This window comes from Elgaria multicarinata, chromosome 4 (assembly GCF_023053635.1).
Source record: "Elgaria multicarinata webbii isolate HBS135686 ecotype San Diego chromosome 4, rElgMul1.1.pri, whole genome shotgun sequence".
Lineage (NCBI taxonomy): Eukaryota > Metazoa > Chordata > Lepidosauria > Squamata > Anguidae > Elgaria > Elgaria multicarinata.
The window spans coordinates 64543687-64565772 of NC_086174.1; the positions used below are offsets into that span (position 1 = coordinate 64543687).

The 22086-nt window shown below is 41.2% G+C and overlaps 1 protein-coding gene across 1 annotated transcript in view; it reads left to right on the forward strand.

Annotated features, from left to right (window-relative positions):
• Positions 1-22086, forward strand: part of RPS6KA2 (ribosomal protein S6 kinase A2) — a 148535-nt gene that overhangs the window by 57187 nt on the left and 69262 nt on the right. Inside the window, exons 2-3 of the mRNA XM_063124454.1 lie at positions 1476-1592; positions 6712-6793. Coding sequence (XP_062980524.1) covers positions 1476-1592; positions 6712-6793 — 199 coding nt within the window. The remainder of the gene's footprint in view (positions 1-1475; positions 1593-6711; positions 6794-22086) is intronic.

Sequence of the window (22086 nt, forward strand, 5' to 3'; positions counted from 1 at the left end):
AGAGTATGCCGCAGACTAAAATGGGCAGAGCTAGTCAGAACCAGTCTCCTTGCAGTTAAAGTGTTCTGGGAAAAGGCTTTCCGTTATTCTTGAAAGGATAATTGTCTCACTTAGTTTGCATAGTTTTGCCTAGAGGAAAGTTCCTAGAGGTTGGACTCTGTTCAGGTGGGAAGAGATGTTTATTGCCTGAATAAAGCTTTGTGGATTACATGGCAGACCTCTTTATTGCCTCCCAATAAGGCAGGAGGTTTTGGGAAACATGACAGTTACCACTACCATCATTGCTTTAATTTCCATGCTGCTTCTATAGATAATGTGCTCTAATGGCTCACAACACAAGAACTGTAATCCAAAAATAAGAATACCTATCAATACATCATTGCAATGAACAATTTAGTGTGGATTCATTTCAAAGCATAATAACAACAACCCAAGCAATTCATTTCAACAGTACTAACATTATAACATTTTCCATTCATTACAAAATAGGCAATATCAATCATTAAAGCACAATATCAATTGATATTAATTATCAATAATGCATAAGCCAGAGCCAAATGCACTACAACTTTCCAAAGCAATCAGTTATGAATAAATAATATAGCCAGCCACTAGTTGCTCAAAAAGTACCGAGTGCAATCCCTTTTTCTTGCAGCCTGCAGCAGTCAATCTCTCCTCTGCCCTGTTCCTAAAGGTTTCAATAGAGTTGGGGTTTGGGAGTGTTGACATTTAGTTTCTTTCCCCTGTGGTTTGGAAGTTGCTGTTGTGTCTCTGCTCTGTGCAATGCACTCTGTAAGATATCCCTTCTGCTCAGAATGTGGCAGCTACTGCCCTGTACCAGGGCAGTAGGTTGCATGTCCCCAGCAGCAGGCATTTTTAAAGTAACAGTAACTGATCCAGCATGGGAAGCTGAACAGCTGGATTTTTCTGACTTGTGGAGGTAAAAGGGAGAAAGCCTGCTTGTGTGTGTGTGTGTTGCTGCATCTGTGAGTGCTGACAGAAAGCAGACAGTGGCGCTCTCCTTGTTTTCCTGCTGACCTCTCTTTAGATTGAGACTTGTGACAGACACCTTGTTGAACCCAGAAGCTTTCAGGAACTGACTGCTGTTTCAATTTACAGGTTCTCTTTTTATCTAGTGATATATCCTCACATTTCATGGGTAGAAGCAAGTCACACTCAAGTTCAACTGGGTTCCCCTGCTCCTGGAGTTGAATCTGATGTTGGTCTAACTTAAGCCTCATTCATTTCAATGGGTCTACTCTAAGTAGAGCTAACATTGGATACAACTCAATTTTTTTAACAGGCAAAACAAAAAGATTTGTGCAAGAAGAGAGATGAAATTAATAGTTTTACAAGCAGGAATTTTAGTCTCCGAGTGAAAACTGAATAAAGGTGATAGCTGTTAGGATAAGCGATCCAATTTGTTTTCGCCGTGCTAAGATCTGTACATTGGTTTGTTCCCCTCTTATTCACAGGAAGAAGGCATTGTGAAGGAGATAGACATCAGCCATCATGTGAAGGAAGGTTTTGAAAAAGCAGACCCTTCACAGTTTGAGCTGCTGAAAGTATTAGGGCAAGGCTCCTATGGAAAGGTAAGATTTTTACAATGTGTAATCTGTTGCAGTGGCACCTGGAACCAGCTCTGAATGCAAGAAGTAACTTGATCATTAGCCTCATAACCTCTTCAGAGTTGCTAAGAGCAAACAAATGAGGAAGCTTCAGTGACTTGTGCTTCCTTTCCAGGTATCTTCCAAAGCAGGGAGATGCATATTCTGACCCTGCACTGGAAGAAGATGCATCTCTCCCCCCCCCATTTCTTAAAGATACAGGTACCATTTAACTTCTATCTGTAAGTACAATAAGGCCTTCTCTCTTTTTTTTGTCATTAAGCCACTTTGGCCAAAAGGAGCACTATGGCTGATGCACAGCTGCCACCAAAGCCATGGCTCCATGTCATCTCCCCTTGCACTCTCCCTTCACATTGTCTACTAAAGCAAAACACATGCTGTGATGTCATTGCATTGCAAATTTTGTCAGCCTGTGTGAGAAGTAGTCGACTGAGTGGAGATGTAATGAGGAAACTCACAACATGGCGACATTGAGATTTTGCATAATTAAATGTTATGGGGCAGGGGGAGAGAAGAAGGGGGAGGGGGATATGCATTACCTGTAGTATGTTGCTCCGGCTTTAGTTGCATGCCCAAACAGATCTTAATAGAATTATTGGTATGTATCCAGTGGCTGTGTGAGTAGAAGGCACCTGCACAACCCGTCTTTCTCTTCCATCCCCCTGTGCTCATACAATCATTGGATACAACCCATAAAATTGAAAGAAAGGCATTGGCTGGGATCCTGGGGATCATGGGTGTATAATCTGTAGGTACATCTGATTTCTACCATAGTTTCTCTTTGAAAACCTGTCCCTATGATAAGCAACACATTTGCTCCTCTTTAGTCTGCAGCCATTTCAGTTTGCTATACGATGTCAGATATGATAGCTAGTGTGCCAAGCTCTAGTGCAATATATATTTGAATCTTCCTGCATTCAAGAAATCCACACTCTTTCAGTTGATGGAATTATAAGAACTCTTTTGCAGATGATGATTCTCCCTATGAATAATAAGGCAATAGTGGAGTACATATTCGTTTGTTGTATTTTTCTGTGGGTTTGAGAATTATTTCCATGTCCTCTTAAATGGCACAGAGTGTTCCTTTTTGACTCATTTGTTTTGAGGGGAATACAACCAAATGCAGTATTACCCAATGTTACAGGGAACAGCTGAGAAATGACTAGTAATTTAAGTTCATAGCCTTGCTTTCTATAGCTATAGACTGGCAAGGCTAAGTGAGATTGGGTAGCATAGCCTTCCCGAACCTGAAGTTCTCCAGATGTGTTGGACTTCAATTCCCATCATCCCCAGCCATCATGGCAGTTTGGGGAAGACCAACATAACATATAGTGACTTCCCTTCCCCCATAGACTGTCATATCCCATAATATAACATGTCTCACTCCTAAAAGAGTAGTCATTTTTATTAAGTTGTCTATAGCCCACTGCATTTGATGTTAAGTTTCTCTTGGCAATTTTAATATGAATAATAGTCAACATTTTAATACATTTTAGAAAAACCTGGGCAATGTTTGAAGACATTGCCTAAAAATAAAGTGAGCACAATCCAAATAAATTTAAGCACTTCTAAATCCTGTTGAGAGACAGTTTAGTATATGTCTCATTCTCTTGCAGTAAATTAGACTTCAGCTGTAATCCTATACTCCCCTACCTATAAGTAAGCCCCAACAAAAGTGTATATCAAGGGGGTTTCTCCCAATAATGAAAGTGATGCTGATGACATGTGATGCTGCGAGCAAACCACACAGGCTTCTGTGGATAGAAATAGAACTGGACAATTTTCTGGATGATGAGTTACAGAACATATAATTATAGTAAATGTAGGGTTGTAGTGAAATCATAGTCCAATAGTAAAATTGTCAACTTACACCATACTGAGACTGGTGCTATAATACATTTATGACCATAATTCTTCATATTTTTACTATTCATTGTAAACACTTAAAAAACAGTATTTTAGTAACAGTAATATCTACTTTGTTTTCAAAGTAAAGTTAGTTGCATAGCCCAGTGAAATGAGAATTTGACCTGGAAGTTTAGAATAAAAAAACCTGAAAATTGCACAAGCATTATCATTTATTTGTACCCTGCTTCCCTCCCCCCCACCCTGCCACTCCCAAAGAAAGAAGAAGCCTAAAGCAGGTAACATCATCTTCCAGGAACAAATACAATAGCATCAAATAAAATATCAAAAGACAGCAATATGAAAAATGATCCAACAATGAAAATACTGCAAGAAACCTATAAACAAACCTTCAGCTCAAGAGTTAAACACCAAGTCAGTTAATAAATGCAGAATTCATAAATATGTCAAACAAACAAGGGGGTAATAAAATTCAATCCATATTTTAACAAAACACACACACTTATACCCCACTCCAGCAGGGAATTATTATTATTATTATTATTATTATTATTATTATTATTATTATTTATTTATTTATTTATATAGCACCATTTATGTACATGGTGCTGTACAGCGTAAAACAGTAAATAGCTTACATTCTATTAAAATCATAGTAGAGCGATAAGGAGGGGAAGAGAATGCAAACAGGCACTGGGTAGGGTAAACAGGCGCAGGGTAGGGTAAAACTAACAGTATAACAGTATAAAGTCCAAACAGCATCAAGTTTTAAAAGCTTTAGGAAAAAGAAAAGTTTTTAGCTGAGCTTTAAAAGCTGTGATTGAACTTGTGGATCTCAGATGTTCTGGAAGAGCGTTCCAGGCGTAAGGGGCAGCAGAAGAAAATGGGCGAAGCCGAGCAAGGGAAGTAGAGACCCTTGGGCAGGCGAGAAGCATGGCATCAGAGGAGCGAAGAGCACGAGCGGGGCAATAGTGTGAGATGAGAGAGGAGAGATAGGCAGGAGCTAGACCATGAAAAGCTTTGAAGGTCAACAGGAGAAGTTTATATTGGATTCTGAAGTGAATTGGAAGCTAATGAAGAGATTTCAGAAGTGGAGTAACATGGTCAGAGCGGCGAGCCAAGAAGATGATCTTAGCGGCAGAGTGGTGGACAGAATATATTAAACTGTTTGGATGTACCATTACTAGAGGCAGATCCGCTCTGGAAGCAGTAACTAAGAGAAAAACTAGGCATAGTTCTTTAACACCCATGATAAATATATAGAAAGTCCTCCAAAATCCTAGGTTTTAAAATCTTATTCAAAATTTCTTTCCAAGATATTCTAATCAATTTGAATGCAAGAATATTCAATTCATTAGTTTCAGGTAAGTCGTGTTTAGATTTGGAAATATGTGTGTTTTGGGATAGAAAGCTGCCCGTTCTCCAATATGGTGGCTTTCCCCCAAGCTGAACTTTTTCGGACTTACAGTATTTTTATTATGGCTATCAAAAATGTCATTTTCAGCTTTTTATTGTAAATGAGCCTAAATGTTTGCTAATTGCACTAGACTAGGAAGGTATGTTGGGTGTATGTTTCTTTTAGGGAAAGTCAATTTGTTCATGCCATATTCGGCAAGAAGAAGAAATATAAATTCTTTGCCCTCTGGAAGGAATATTAAGGCCAGATTTTGCATCTAGTTTGTCATCTGGAGCTCGCTGTCCTATTACTCAACACAATATAATCTGGATTATGTAGTTTAATCTGTAAGAGCTAATACACGGGGGAAGCCTTTTATTAGGAAGAGAGTTTGGACTTCATGATCCTGGGTTCCCTTGCAGTATCAGGATTCTTGTTCCTATGTAGGGTGGCCAGAAGTTCTCTTTTATACAGGGCAGTCCTCAGTCTGAACAGCTGCCAGGGTATGATCCTTTACTTAAAGACATCCTCTATTTAAAAGTCTGTTCAGTCCAATTCCAGTGTAAACATAAAGAACATTAAGAACTGTTGCCTATAAACAGTTAACACTTCAACAGCAGACTGAACAGGCAGGCCCAGAGTTCACCTGATCACAGTCTTCCACACTACAGTGAGATGTACTGTATTTTATTTATTTATTATTGCATTTATATCCTGCCTTTTTTCCTCCAAGGAACCCAAGGCGGCATACATAATCCTCCTCTCCATTTTATTCTCACAACAACAACCCTGTGAGGTGGGTTGGGCTGAGAGTGTGTGACTGGCCCAAAATCACTCAGTGGGTTTCTATGGCTGAGTGGGGACTAGAACCCGGATCTCCAGACTCCCAGTCCAACACTTTAGCCACTACACCACACTGTATTTCTGTTTTCACTTACAATGAAACTTAATAAATGTGCATCTATACAGATAAATTTTATGGCAAATCACAGCCCTCTTTTGTCCTCTTTTTTGATGAGGTGTTTCCTTCTTTTGAGGTGATTCATAAGTTGGCAATTTATGAACCTTTGGGGAAACATTAGGTTTTGAATGAAGCCTTCCCTGTCCTGAGTTTATTAAGCAGTGCCGGCCCACAATGTTTTGCTGCTTGAGCTGAAGAACAAGAGCATCCCCCCTCCCATTTCATATACAAAAGCCAACAGAGCTGACAGGTGAATTTTACTTCAATAGTGGGGATGGAACAACATCCTCCAAAACACCAGAAGGCAGCAGGCTACCTTAGAGGGCACAGCAGGTGCTGCATGGCACATTGCTCTCTCTTCCAACACTTTTCTGCCACCTCCCAATATCTGCTCCCTGAGGTGACTGCCTCACTCTGCCTAATGGTAGGGCTGGCCCTGTTACTAAGGTGATAATGGAGAAGGGGGAAAGATACATTTTTCCTTGAAGTTTAATCAGAAGGCCTAAAGCTTTTTTTTCTTAAAGCTTTTTTCCCCCCTAAAGCTTTTAAAACTTGATTTTGTTCTGACTTTTATACTGTTAGTTTTACTCTACCCTGTGCCTGTTTGGTGCATTCTCTTCCCCTCCTTATTGTTTTATTATGATTTTATTAGAATGTAAGCCTATGCAGCAGGGTTTTGCTATTTTATTGTTTTACTCTGTACAGCACCATGTACATTGATGGCGCTATATAAATAAATAAATAATAATAATAATAAAGGCCAGCAGTGTTACTTTCCATTATACAAATTCTACAAATACCATTAATTTAAATGTACATTACTTGATTGCCCTTTGATTTTTCCCCTCCCCCCTTTGCAGGTATTTCTAGTGAGAAAAATCAAAGGATCTGATGCTGGGCAGCTCTATGCAATGAAGGTACTTAAGAAAGCAACTCTGAAAGGTGAGAAGAAAAATTGAGCTCAAAGCACCTGTACAATACAGTCTGTTATTAATAGGCAAAATGCTTTGTTGTATTTGAAGCTGTGGTGCATATTTCTTTAGCATAAAGCAAGAAATTATTATATATACTGTACTGTAGGTTTGGATTTTATGTTTCTCTGAATAATAAAACAGCCATGAATAAAAAGTAGAAGGCTATCCATATAGCTTAGGTCTCTTAGATATGAAAAATGGAGATGGAAGTTCAAACACTTAACAGAAGAAAGAAAATCTTCCCTTTCATCTCCCTTTATAGACTATTTGTCATCTAAATGTTATCCCCTTTACGTTTATTGTTGGTTGCCAGGTGAACAAATAGCACTGATTACTTGTATGTTATTTGGCAGGTATTTCTTCTTGCTAGTTGAGGATTGATGGACTATTTGATTCTCTCAGTCCCCTTATTGTCTACAGAGTAATTAAGGTCATCCTAGGTCATCCCTAGAAGTGTGACAGCCCAGATTATACTTCAAATCTACATATTTTAATTTGGACTTGAAGGGGCAAAAGAACTAGACATGACGCTCACCCTATGGAGTTGCAGATGAAAGCAGTTCTCTCTCCTCTCCTTGTAAATATGACACTATGGAAGTCTGTGATGTGACATCATACCCTCATGCTGCTCCCCACATAATTGGCTGCTGCTGAGGGGTGAAGATACAATGGCGAGATGATATCCTTTCTCCTGATTCCATAATTAGATGTGATAGCAAGCAGAATGGGAACTCAAAAAGAGGGTTTAATTTTAAGCTATGTTTCACATTGCATGAGGTTCACTCCAAATGTCAAACCACACATTATATTAATTGCATGAATACTTACAGGTGCCCACATTCTCATTCTCTCTCTCTCTCTCAATCACATATTCCTTTGCATTTGCCCATAAGACACATGATGCCTGAAACTGTGAGAGATGTGAACAATAGCTTAAGCAGAGGTGAGGATCCTCTGCCCCAACCAGGCTGGCCCATCTGGCCAAGGGGGCATCAGTTGAGCCCCCTGGCCCAAATCCTCACCCCCTCCCTGAATCCCCATCCCCTCCCTGAATCCCCATCCCCTGTTGGATAGCAGGGAGAGGAATCCACACTGTTTTCTCTAATCAGGGATTGGAGATGATAGACGGGATTCCTCTGTGCACCACTCCCCCTCCCATTCCAGAGGGTGACTGGCATCCTAAGGGGAATCATTGATCAGAGATAACAGTGGATTAAAATAAATGGGGCAAGGAATAAGAAGAACATGATAATCGGAGTCTACTACTGACCACCCAATCAAGGAGAAGATGAGGACGAAACTTTTGAGAAACAAATTGCCAGTGTTTTAAGGAAGTGTGAAGTGTGATGTAGTAGTGATGGGGGACTTCTATTACCCTGATATCTGTTGGGAGACCATTACTGCCAAAAGCGGCCCTTCCAAGAAATTCCTGACATATGTGGGTGATAACTTTCTCCTACAGAAAGTGGAGGAAGGAACTAGAGGATCAGCAATCCTTGACTTGATATTGACCAATAGGGATGACTTAGTGGATAAAGTGGCAGTTATGGGAACTCTGGGGGAAAGTGACCATGTCATACTTGAATTCTTGATTATGAAGGAGACAAAAATTGAGTGTAGGCATACACATACTCTGGATTTTAGGAAAGCTGTTTTTAATAAACTCAGAACTATGATAAGTAAGGTCCCATGGCAAATGAGCCTAATGAGAAAAGGAGTGCAGGATGGGTGGGAGTATTTAAAAAAGGAAATTTTAAAGGCACAGTTACAAACAATTCCAACAAGGAGAAAAGATAGAAGACAACAGAGGAAACCAATGTGGCTCCACAAAAAGCTTAGAGATGACCTGAAAACAAAAAGGGATACATATAGGAAGTGGAAGGAAGGCCAGGATACAAAAGAAGAGTACAGACAAGTGGCACAGAAGTGCAGAAATGGCGTCAGGAAGGCTAAAGCTCAGAATGAGCTGAGAGTAGCGAGGGATGCTAAAAGCAATAAAAAGGCTTTCTTCAGATATGTGGGTAGTAAAAGAAAGAGGAAAGAAATGGTGGTTCAACTGCTTAATGAGGATGGCAAATTGATAACAGATGACAAAGAAAAGGCTGAAGTGCTCAATTCCTACTTTGCCTCAGTCTTCTCCCAAAAGCGGGTCTATGACCCCCCTGGAAAAAGTGAAGCAGAAGTTGAGGGGGCAGGATTACAGTTTGAGATTGATAAACAAATGGTCAAAGAACACCTAATTTCCTTGAATGAGTTCAAATCTCCAGGGCCCGATGAACTGCATCTTAGAGTAATGAAGGAGCTAGCAGAAGAACTCTCAGAACCTTTGTCTATTATCTTTGCAAAATCATGGAAGATGGGTGAGGTGCCGGACAACTGGAGGAGGGCTAACGTTGTCCCTATCTTCAAAAAGGGCAAAAAGGAGGAACCTGGGAACTACAGACCAGTCAGTCTGACTTCCATCCCTGGGAAATTCTGGAGCAGATTATAAAGAAGTCAATCTGTAAACACCTTGAAATCAATGCGGTGATCACTAGAAGCCAACATGGATTTGTCAAGAACAAGTCCTGTCAGACAAATTTGATCTTATTTTTTGATTGGGTAACCTCCCTTGTGGACCATGGGAATGCTGTGGACGTCATATATCTTGACTTCATCAAAGCTTTTGACAAAGTGCCCCATGATATTCTGATTAACAAACTAGCTAAAAGTGGGCTAGATGGAACAACTATTAGGTGGATTCACAGTTGGCTACAGAATCGGACTCAAAGAGTACTTATCAATGGAACCTTCTCAAACTGGGAAGAGGCAACGAGTGGGGTACCGCAGGGCTCAGTCCTGGGCCCAGTGCTCTTCAACATTTTTATTAATGATTTGGATGAGGAGGTGCAGGGAACGCTGATCAAATTTGCAGATGACACAAAATTGGGTGGGATAGCTAATACCCTGAAAGACAGAAACAAACTTCAAAGTGATCTTGATAGGCTGGAGTGCTGGGCTGAAAACAACAGGATGAAATTTATTTATTTATTTATTACATTTTTATACCGCCCAATAGCCGAAGCTCTCTGGGCGGTTCACAAAAATTAAAACCACAAAAAACATCCAACAGGTTAAAAACACAATTACGAAATACAGTATAAAAAGCGCAACCAGGATAAAACCACACAGCAAAGTTGATTATAAGATTAAAATACAGAATTAAAACAGTAAAATTTAAATTTAAGTTAAAATTAAGTGTTAAAATACTGAGTGAATAAAAAGGTCTTCAGCTGGCAACGAAAGCAGTACAGTGTAGGTGCCAGGCGGACCTCTCTGGGGAGCTCGTTCCACAACCGGGGTGCCACAGCGGAGAAAGCCCTCCTCCTAGTAGCCACCTGCCTCACTTCCTTTGGCAGGGGCTCATGGAGAAGGGCCCCTGAAGATGATCTTAAGGTCCGGGTAGGTACATATGGGAGGAGGCGTTCCTTCAGATAACCTGGCCCCAAACTGTTTAGGGCTTTAAATGTCAATACCAGCACTTTGAATCGGGCCCGGACCTGGACTGGCAGCCAATGAAGCTGGAAAAGGACTGGCATAATGTGATCTCGCCGGCCAGTCCCTGTTAGTAAACGGGCTGCCCTGTTTTGTACCAGCTGAAGCTTCCGGACCGTTTTCAAAGGCAGCCCCACATATAACGCATTGCAGTAATCCAAGCGAGAGGTTATCAGAGCATGGATAACTGTAGCTAGGCTATCTCTGTCCAGATAAGGGCATAGTTGGTATATCAACCTAAGCTGATAAAAGGTGCTCTTTGCCACTGAGTTCACCTGTGCCTCAAGTGACAGTTCTGGATCCAAGAGCACCCCCAAACTACAGACCCGATCCTTTAGGGAAATTTAATAGGGATAAATGCCGAGTTCTACATTTAGGAAATAGAAACCAAATGCACAGTTACAAGATGGGGGATACTTGGCTCAGCAATACTACAAACGAGAAGGATCTTGGAATTGTTGTAGACTGCAAGCTGAATATGAGCCAACAGTGCGATATGGCTGCAAGAAAGGCAAATGCTATTTGGGGCTGCATTAATAGAAGTATAGCTTCCAAATCACGTGAGGTACTGGTTCCTCTCTATTCAGCCCTGGTTAGGCCTCATGTAGAGTATTGTGTCGAGTTCTGGGCTCCACAATACAAGAAGGATGCAGACAAGCTGGAGCGTGTTCAGAGGGGGGCAACCAGGATGATCTGGGGTCTGGAAACAAAGCCCTATGAAGAGAGACTGAAAGAACTGGGCATGTTTAGCCTGGAGAAGAGAAGATGGAGGGGAGACATGATAGCACTCTTCAAATACTTAAAAGGTTGTCCCCCAGAGGAGGGCCAGGATCTCTTCTCGATCCTCCCAGAGTGCAGGACACGGAATAATGGGCTCAAGTTAAAGGGAGCCAGATTCCAGCTGGACATCAGGTAAAATTTCCTGACTGTTAGAGCAGTACGACAATGGAATCAGTTACCTAGGGAGGTTGTGGGCTCTCCCACACTAGAGGCATTCAAGAGGCAGCTGGACAAGCATCTGTCAGGGATGCTTTAGGGTGGATTCCTGCATTGAGCAGGGGGTTGGACTCGATGGCCTTGTAGGCCCCTTCCAACTCTGCTATTCTATGATTCTATGATTTCCCACTCTCACAGTTGGAAGGGTGAGCTTTACACAACCCATGTCCTTCCCATTGGGCAAAGGTTTGGGGCAGGCAAAGACACCCTGGCCAAGATACCAGATACAGGAGTGCATCTCCATCCCAAACCTCAGTCGGGTTGGCTTCGCTGCATATGGACTTTCCCACTTGGAGAAAGTGTGCACACATTGCAGCTGGGATCTCAGCTATATGTGGAGATGTGTTGACTCACTGTGATGATATCTCACAGTTTCAGACATCATACATCTTACAGGCAGAAACCAAGAATCACATGATTGAGAGAAAATCTGGACATTAGTAAAGTATGGCTGGGGACAAAATGAAGTTGGGGCATGGCCCCTTCCCACTGACATCATTCAGCCCTTTCATCTGCCCCCACCCATCCCTGGGCTAAAGTCATGGTGTTAACATTCACAGAAGGCTCAGCAGAGTTGACGGTGCTCGTAAACTTTAAGAGTATATTCTAGTATGCTTAGTTGATCATAAGATGGAATTCAGTTTGGAGTTTAACTGAAATGGGTGGCTTCTGCAGAGCACAGCTTAGCTCTCCATCCTGCGTGGGGCATACTCTTCTACTGGAAAACAGATACTTGGAACTGTTAAATAGCAACAATCACTTTCTTTATTAGTAAAGTAGGTGTATTGCATGAGAGGGCAGGAAGTGGTTTCTAAAATCAGATCTTCAAGATAATTCAGTCGTTGTTTTATTGTTGCTATTTTGAGGTGGGAGAGAGTTCTGTGTCTTTTCTGTGTCTCTCTCAAAAAAATAAATCAAACTGGGGGCGGGGAATGTGCAGTTCAGGTATTTGCAATCACACAGCCTCAGTATTTGGACAGGCATGCAATGGCTGTTTTGAACAATGTACAGGTGTAGAGAAGGAGAGCATAGCTAATGTGGAGGAAGGAGGTATACTGAGCTGAAAGGTAGCTTTGCTTGCAATAATGCTCAGCTTCACTGTCCATCTTGGGGAAGAGGGATTGTAGCCATCAGGGGAATGGGGTATGCTGAATGTTGTGTGAACAAAGCCTTAAGGGATGATGGGGAGAGGAACAGGGGAACCTGAATGAAATGCTTGCTTCACAAAGGGCACAATCTGATGCATATTTAGACAGGAAAAAGTCCTACAACTCCCAGTATTTCCCAGCCAGCCTGGACTTTTTTGTAGACAGAACTTCTTTCTGTCTAAATATCCATAGGATTGCTCACTAAGCCTCTCTGTGTTTGATTAACTGAGCAAGTTTACAAGTCATGCCTGGGATTTTGGGATTACGTGGAGTGAGATTAGGACAATTTATACATTATGAACTTGATTCCATGTCAGTTCCCTTTTGTCTTCGAAACTTAAATTCCTGAAAACCTGGGAAATGCAAGTTAGGCTGCAAGGACATGTTTTAATTGATTGAAGTATAACTCAGAGGTTATTCTGTTTTGGTATCCTCCTGAGGGTTTAGAAAGCAGACAAGCACACCTTGAACTACAATCTGTATTACTGTCAGTCTGCATTGCGTTAATCATAATCTAGTCATAGCTTTACTGTGTTTGCCAAAAAATTATGACACATTTGGCTCTAGATGGGAAGAGAGTGCAGCTAAATATTTGCATTAAGTAAATTCCCAAATGTACTACAGGGCAATGCCTTTGTCAGTGGCATTTCCGTTGGTCCCAATAATATTATTCCCCTACAGTGTTTCCCCCCCCCCCCAAATGCAGCACCTATGCTTTTTGTAAAGTAGGGTAAAGCAAGGATGTCAAACCTCTTTCAGCCCAAGGGCCAAATTAAATGTCAGAGAAACTCTTGGTGGCTGCATTCCAGTGGTGGGTGTGGCCAAAGGCAAAATGAATGCAACCAAAAATACCAGCATGGTTTGACTTAAAGTTCTTACTGCCAGTCATTCTGCCTTAGGAGAAGCATTTCAACCTTTCAGAATGAGGGGGGAAACATGCAAAAGTCAGGAAACCAGCAAATGATTGATGGTTGGGAGGAAGGGAGTGGGGCCAGAGGAAGGGGTGGGGCCTTCTGGGGAAGGGCCAGATTTAGCCCCCAGGTGGGCCAGAGGTTCAGCACCCCTGAAGTAAAGGAAAACTATGTAAACAATTTCCCCCAACTTAGAGAGACCTGTCATGACTAGACCTGTTCCCCTTAGGCTTAGGGAAGGAATTTCAGGCAATCAATCAGAATCAGATTCTGAAGCAGAAGAGACAGCGCCAGAAACATACCCGCCTATATGGGGATTTGGGGAGGTGACTGTCACGGGCTCTTCACCAGCTAGGAATGAACTTTCACCAGACCTTATCTCTGAAAGTGTAAACAACACACAGGCTGTGGGAAATCAATACTCTTCTGAGGGGGAGGGCACTGAAAGGCGAGCTGATCCTAGAGTATGCTGCAGACTAAAACGGGCAGAGCTAAAGAAAGGTGAGAGAAGGTACTCATGCATTTTGTGTGACTTATTTTCTTCATTTGTGTTGATTATTAAAAAGTCCCGCACTTTCCGCAAAGTACTCAATCTGTAAATAATTGTGCTCTGCATCCTTACATAAGCAGATGCAAAAGCTAGTACTTATTCACCTTTTTTTGTGTAAAAAGGGGACACACATTGGCTGATAAATCTCAAAATCCTCAGAAACAGCCATCAGGCTGAATTGCTTTGGGGTATCAAACTGCCAGCCTGCTAAAAAAGAAGAAGAAGCAAGTCCTCTTCTTTTCTTCAACAAGGATCATCCCATGATTCTCTCACCATTGTTGTCTTCACTGCCTGAACATATAGTTGCATTATGTATTAACACTGCCCAAACAGCCTTGCTAAAGAACCCTGACATACTGACTCTAATGGGGATGGGGAAAAATGAACAGCAAAGAAAAACAGAGCGTTGCTCTGTCCGCCACAGATACCGTAACCCCGCCTGAGTAATGTAGATAATATTGTTGCCCTTAAAGAAAATAAAAGCTCTTGTGTTTCCTATTTTATTCTGCTTAATAGCTGGGGTTCAGAGAGAGGTCACTGAGTCAATTCACTTTTTTTAAATCTTTTCTCACCATAGAGCATGTGAACCAAGAAATAATTTCCTAGTTGCTAAATATGCATGAATCATTTTCCCCACAGTTATAATAAGGTTTATTTATAGTATTAGTGAGATTAGCTTAGTGTGCAAATGCATGGTAGTATATTTCTGTTGCATGCAAAAATGTAAATAAAGAACTGTTTCAACAGCAGAAGCCATCTCTGGAATTAGCAACAAGAACTTGGCCATCATGTTGAGCCTACTTGAAATTGCTACACATGACCTTAGTTATCACATGAGGAGCCATTTGTATGAAGTGGCTCAGCATGCAGATGAGGTGCCGTTCACCACAAGGCCACAAACTTGTTCTTTCCTGAGCTGAGAAGCACCCAAGCCATATGCTGGGTCCCAAGGATGACACCTAAGGAAAAGCCAATGCCTACTGGTGATGCGAGAGCCTTCCTTTGAGTCCTGGTAGGTTCAGAGACTAGCAAAGAGGAGAGTACATGGTTGGGAGCCTAGGATGGCAGACAAGGCATCAGGACTCTGGACAGTGTTGCTGAAGGCAAGTCTAAGGTCAATAAGTTCATAGCCTAGATCAGGAGTGGGCAACTTTTGGCCCTCCAGATGTTTTGGCCTACAACTCCCAATATCCCTAGCCACCATAGGCAATATTGAGGGATGATAGGAGGAGCTGTAGGCCAAAACATCTGGAGGGCCACAAGTTGCCTACCCCTGGCCTAGGTGTTGCTGCCACAGCAATGAAAAGTGGAAGTCCACCCAAAATATTGCTGGAAGAAGGGGAGTGGTCCTCCCACCCCAACTTTCTAGATTACATGAGCTCCCCAATGAAAGAGGTAGCAATGTTGTTGGGGTGTACACTTCTTGTATTTTGCTTGTTACAGAGGTGTTCCCCCATCCCAGCCACTAAGTAAACCAGGAGTTACTCGTGTTAACCAGGGTGTGAGAGAATTACCCATAAAGAAAGTTTGTGTGGTTCTGCTCTGTGGGTCTGGCAGGAATTTGTACTGACAATAAAAATGATTTTTTTAAAGGAAACTTTAAAAACATTGTTTACTACTTCAAAAATCAAATGATATTTACAGGAAAACAAGACAGGGTTTGAGAACATAGAACATATACAAAAAACTCAATTAATGGTAAAGGTAACAAGCAAAAAAATATATAATTCAGAAACTTTCTAAAAAAAATTATGACCTTTCCATTAAAAATTAAAATATTTTACTTACATTATCTTTCTGAGCTGTTCCAAAGAAGAAGAGAAGAGCCAGAAACATTCTGGTGGGAAAACTTGGAAGCTGTTTGTATTTCCTCTATTATTATTATTATTATTATTATTATTATTATTATTATTATTATTATTTAAAAAAAATATTTGCACTAATAGCAAAACAAGAGAAAGCTGGGGACCAAAAGCAAAAGCAAGAACATAAAAAAACACCCAAAATAATTGCAATAATACAAAGTTGTGTATTAAGCTTAAAACTACATAACACTGAAGCCTAAGAAAATTGCAATATTTACTAACAAGAAAAAATGTCTCTGATCTTTCCTCTTAAACAATGAACTCTCTCAAGTTCATCCCACAACTTAATAATGTTTATCTTCTACATGTCAGCATCTCTAAACAATGACTTTTCTGCTAAAATTAAAAACAAAATACTTGACTTTAGGTCATATTGGGTCCCCTTCTTTTGATCCCCCAACATGATTGTTTTGAAACTTCCACTAAGTTTTTCTCAAAGCATTTCTTTACTTTTCCAGAGACAGGAATGTAACAGGTGCATGGACAGGTGAACAAAGATCTAATCATGGTTGCAAACACTGATTAGCAAACGCTAACCAGTGTAAAAGAGAAGAAGAGCTAGCAGAAGAAGACAGGGTGGAAAGGCAGAGATGAGAGGTCAGCTAAATTAAATAAAACTTAATATAAGAGTAAATATAAAGTATTTCATTGCTTGACTTACACTCTATGAGAACATGGTAACAATCTATCCAGTCATTAGGCAATAATTGATGAATTATATGAGTCAATTATTCTTGCAGTTTAGGCAGCAAGATTTTTTTTTACAAAGTTCATTTTAAATTCAGTGAAATGATGAGTTAAGCCAGAGTTGCAAATACATCTGGGATCACAATCAATTTATTTTTTCTCTAATATCCATGACATGCTCCAGCAACACTGGCACTTCTTCAGATGTACCCCTTGCCATCTCTGGGACTCTGCTAAATGGTTTCTGGGGAGGAATTGTAGTTAGGAATGTCAGGAGGAAGACATTCCCAGGAATGGGTGATAGTGGAAGCTGGGGGGGGGGGATCTACACTGCGGCTTTAAAGCGCTTTAAAGCACTTTTAAAACGTTTCGAAAACTGTATATGCAGTGTGTCCTGGGCCCCAACAGTTGTCAAAACTGTTATAAAGCGCTTTAAAGCACTTTAAAGCAGTAGTGTAGATCCTGCCCTGGAGGTTCTTCTCCCTCGTAATCCATGGAGATCTCTGCAAAAGATGCTTTGTTGACTATTGCCTTCAAAGAGGATCTGTATCAGTCTCACCAACCCTGGCATCTCCTCCTCTGATAGAAGCTGTCAGTGAGTGGTCCATGCTAATGCTTTACCATGTGATAACAGGGACCATGTACTTCAACATGACATGTATAATCCAATTCTAGGTGTATTTTACTGGAGAATAAGTTTCATTGCACTCAGTGAATCTTTGGCTGAAGACAGACATAATATATAAAGGAAGTTCAACACTGTCATCACTCTTTTATATTAACATTCTTCTCTAGCACACCAAGGGGGTTTTAAGCAAATTTTCCAACTGCACAAATGCCCTGTCAGACACCCCCCTGCCCCTGCCCAAGCCAAACACATTATTTCCCTTTCACGACTGGACAGATTATCACCAACAGTAGTAGCACCTTAAACTTAAAGACTGGGCCATACAAATACCCAGGAAGGACAACAGACCAAGAGAAGTACACCACTAGTTGTCACCTACAGCCCCCAATTGAAACCACTGCAACAGATCATCAGTGAACTCCAGCCCATCATCAGCACAGACACTTCTATCACACAAGCCTTGGGAGACAGAGCAGTCCTGTGCTACAGACAACCTCCCAACCTGAAGCAGATGCTAACCAGCAATAGTACACAGGACAGAGACACAGACAGAGGGGCCAGACCATGCAACAGATCCAATGCCAACTCTGCCTCCACATCTATTCAGGCAACACTGTCACAGGATCCAATAACATTAGTCACCCCATCAAGGGCTCTTTCACCTGCATCCTTATATAATTTGTGTTACATGCCATCCCCGATCTTAATAAACACATACGCATAACACTTAACACATGTCTTATTTTTTCACCATTATTTTCAACTGCACATTATCAGATTTCCAACTGCACATTTTTCCCCAGCTGCACATTTTGCGTCCAACTGCCCACTAAAAAAAATCCTGTATCACACCAGCATATCAGACAATGATATATAATTTTTGCCTCTTCTTGCTTGCTTGCCTATCCATTTTCCACTGCAACCACCTCTTTCATCTTAAAAAACGAAATGCCCCATAGTTAGGTTTCTGTGAATTGAGGAGGTTGGTGCCTTCAACCTCGAGCAAATTGTTTCCCTGGAGGGGGAGAATGCAAAAGTACCAGAGTCCACGTGGGAAAGAGGAAGAATGACGTATTAGGATTTGATTCTTTGGGTTGTTACAGACAGAAGATAACATACACATCACGGTGCTGTGAGCTTCCTTTTTATATTACATATGTCTTCAGCCTTTGGAACAATTTGGATACTATGTTACTACTCTAGGTCTATGAAAATGTAACAGGTGTGCAGAAAATCTCTGCTCATGGATTCACCCTTAGAAAATGTCGAAGGGGAAATTCTGCCATAACTTTTCTGAGTTGAACCACTAACCAGTTTCAATTTTAAAAAGTAGAAGAAAAGACAGGTTTTAATGGGTCTGTTCAGACAACATGGTTAAGCTGCTAACCCTTTTGCAGCGAGTGGTTAGTGAGCGTGTTTAAACAGTGATTATGTAGCCGCTATGGTTATGAATGGTTCCTGCAACACACTAAGTGTGTTGCATGAACACACATATGTGACACACACATGCATGCTAAGCCATAATGTTTAGCTCAAACTGCTTAACCACTGTGGCTTAGCGTGTTGTCTGAACAGGGCCAATATGGCCTTTGTTTCTGGGTTCAGTATGTTTGTTTCTGGAGTGTCATTATTACAAATGCATTTCAAATACTGATCAAGCTGATAAGTTTCTCTATGGGTAGTTAATTAAAAAAGCCAGCATAGGTTTTTATTTATTTATGGCTTACAACAGCATTCCTCCACCTGGTGACCTCCGGATGTGTTGGACTACAACTCCTAGAATCTGGAGGGCACCAGGTTGAGGAACGCAGATTTATCACTGCCAGCTTCGCACAGACAGCTGTCAAGGAAATTTGATGGCAGTGTTGGTGTGGCGGCACTTTAAAGAGGAGCTTTCAGTGCTGAAAATTCTACCCTTCCTACCAACATGGCACTTGAGAGAAAAGTGAAAGGTGTACAGTACTTAAAACCTGAATGACCAGATTGCATTTATTATTCATATAGGAAAAAGCAAAGAGATATCATTGCTGCACACTGAGATGCATGCCTAAGTGTGCTATCCAACACATCTCCTCACAAATAAGCCCCATTGACTTCAATTGGAATTACTCCCAGGTATGTGTGTATAGAGTGGCAGTCTTAGCAGTATAAAAATCTTTCGCTTCCCTCTAGTGAGAGAGAGCACTTAAGGAGGGTGAGTCTGGAAACTGGGGAATGACGCCAGCCTTTTTTCTCCTCCAGATTACTGTTGAAGAGAAAGAACTGGCAAAGTTCTGTTGCCCATTGTTCTTTGAGTGCAGTGATGTTAAATTTTCAGATATCCTGTGATTTTGGGCTTCCTTTGTTTCTTTTATCTCTGTAGGGGGCGCTAATAATATCATCAGCCAAAGCAAGCAAGGAGGGCTGCCCCCCTTCCTCCCCTTCCTCCCCCCCCACCTCCTCCATTTCTGGGAGCAGTTGTGTTTGCTCTCTCACACCTGTCCGTTTATAGAATGCAAATGGACTGAACAAACTGTTGTTTAAAACTCTACGCTGTACTTGCATATTATATGCAAGCGTGTTGTGAGTAAAGCCAGTTTTTCTTTCCTTCACCAAAGAAGGGTGTTGCCTGCTTTTTAGCCTTGTCTGCATGTGGGATTGGTAAACGCTCATTCTGTTCTGCCTTTTCTTTTTCTCTGCTATCAGCCTTTCTAACAAGAGTCATCAATACTAAATAATTCCCATCAAGAATGTCATATTGGAGATCTATCTATATGTGATGAAAGCCCTGTGGGGGTGCTGGCTCGGAGTCAATTATATGATGCAGAACCCCACCACGCAGGCATCCCGAGGCTTTCCCCAGGAGCTCCAAAGCAAAAAAAGTTGGGAATTTATCCCAACTTTTTTGTCTGGAGCGCAGCAATTTGTTGCCACTGCTCTGGGGTCATGTTGGAGGCATGGCCGGGCAGACGGCGATCCCTGATTGGTTGGCGTCTGACCAGGCCATGGGGATGGGGGTGAGCCAGTGGGCCAAATGGCCACCAGAATGGCTCTGCACTGCCTCCATGGGGAGAAGAGTCTCCCTTTTGCTGGGGGGAAGGTTCTCCCTTCTGCCTTCATTCACCAGGAAAAAGCAAGGGAGGGTCAGACACTTGGCACCATGAAGACACCTCCTGGGCAGCCCATCTTCCAATCCTTACTCAGACATGCTGAGAGGATGAGCCTGGACCAGTCATTACCTCACTCTCTCCCTCATTGGTCTGTTGTGAGATTAAAATGGAGGAATGGGGAGACACCATGTATGCTGTGTTGAGCTCTTTGAAGGAAAGGTAGGATATAAATTTAAATAAATGAATGAAATAAATAATAGAATGTTCAGGGCCAGCAAATCCATATTAAATTATCTTTTGCATGTGTTCGCAGAAACAATAGGACTGGCAGTGTGTGACTTTGTGGGAAAGCTAGGATGCACTGATTCAGGAAAGCATGAGATATGATAGTGCATGGTTCTGCATTCATGATGATTGAGTAAGTTAGAATCTTTACTCCACTCTCCAGTAATAAACAAAGACTGACAGAGTGAGGAAAATCCATTCTTTCACCACTCTGCAATTGCAGTGATTGCAAGTACAATGGACAATTAGCATATATTAAGGAAAATAACCAGTCAGCATTAAGTGATTTGAGAATGTACAAATGCTAATTTGGATTATTACTTTTGAATGTCCTTTCAAACCCCCCTGCCTTATGGTCAAGATGGCAATAGATTAGTAACTCTCTGTTCCATAACACGGGGGTATTGTTTTAGCAATACCTGACAATATTATCAGCAAAAGGTGCAACTGTATAGCTGCCAAAAGACAAACCATTGGTCAATACGGATATGTAGATATTTTAAACCAAAACATCTTAGAAATTTAGCTGACATAAAATTTCAGTTGTCCGTTTGTGGAGATTCTCTTTTAAACGGTTTTTTTTATTCATCACACTCTTGGAATAGTACAAGTGCTACTAAATATTCTTTTTCAGTGAAGAATGGCAGGCTGTGAAGCAATCAATTCAATGGAATGATCTCTGCTGTGAATCCATTGGCTGCTCTGTTCCAATTGCTTTCCTGCTGAACGTCCCCTTTACTGGCCCTGGGATTGTTTAAAAGGGAAGAGGAATTTTAAATCAGAACCCATCAGAATTCCTGTCAGGCAGCACCATGTCATTTTTGGCACCAAAGGGCAGTAGTTATGACAGCTAAATTAAAGGTTTAAGTAAGTGTTCCAAATTATCCACTCCCAGCAGCACTAAGCGGATCAGTAAATCAGTCCAGATTTCAGCATTTATTACCATGTTGAGTGGAAATGCCCAAGTTCTTGTTAGTAAAAATTCAAGAGCTCTTGGCAAGGGCACTGTGGCCTAGCGTAATCACAGATACTTATTTTTCCCTTCCCATGTCTCCTGCTTCCGCTCCTATATTGGGAAAGGCAGTAGTTTTCAATCTTTAGGAACACTTCTTCTGAGTCACCTGGCTGTAGAGCAAATTTTCACACTGGCTGTTTTCCTCTGTAAAAACATATGAATTGGTGTAATTAAATATCTGTTTACTAACAAAATGTATATGCCGCCCAATAGCAAAGTTCTCTGGCAGCTTACATTAACAATTAAATGATACAATTCAACTATAAGCAATAAAATATAATGCAGCATTTAAAAAGAAAAAAGAAACATCCAGCAACAGAGAAAAAAATCAGTATAACAACAACAACAACAACTCTCAAGCAACATCAAATTTTAGGTTTAAAAATTAAGGGGTTAGAAAGCCTTTGACGATTGAACGTTTTTCACCTAAGAGCTGGAAAGTCTCTAGAGCCAGGTGAGCCTTCCTGGGGAGAGCATTCTGCAGCCTGATCCTCCTTCAAAGAAAGGGACTATAGAAAACTAACAAATGTTGGTTTACCTGGAGCAAATATTA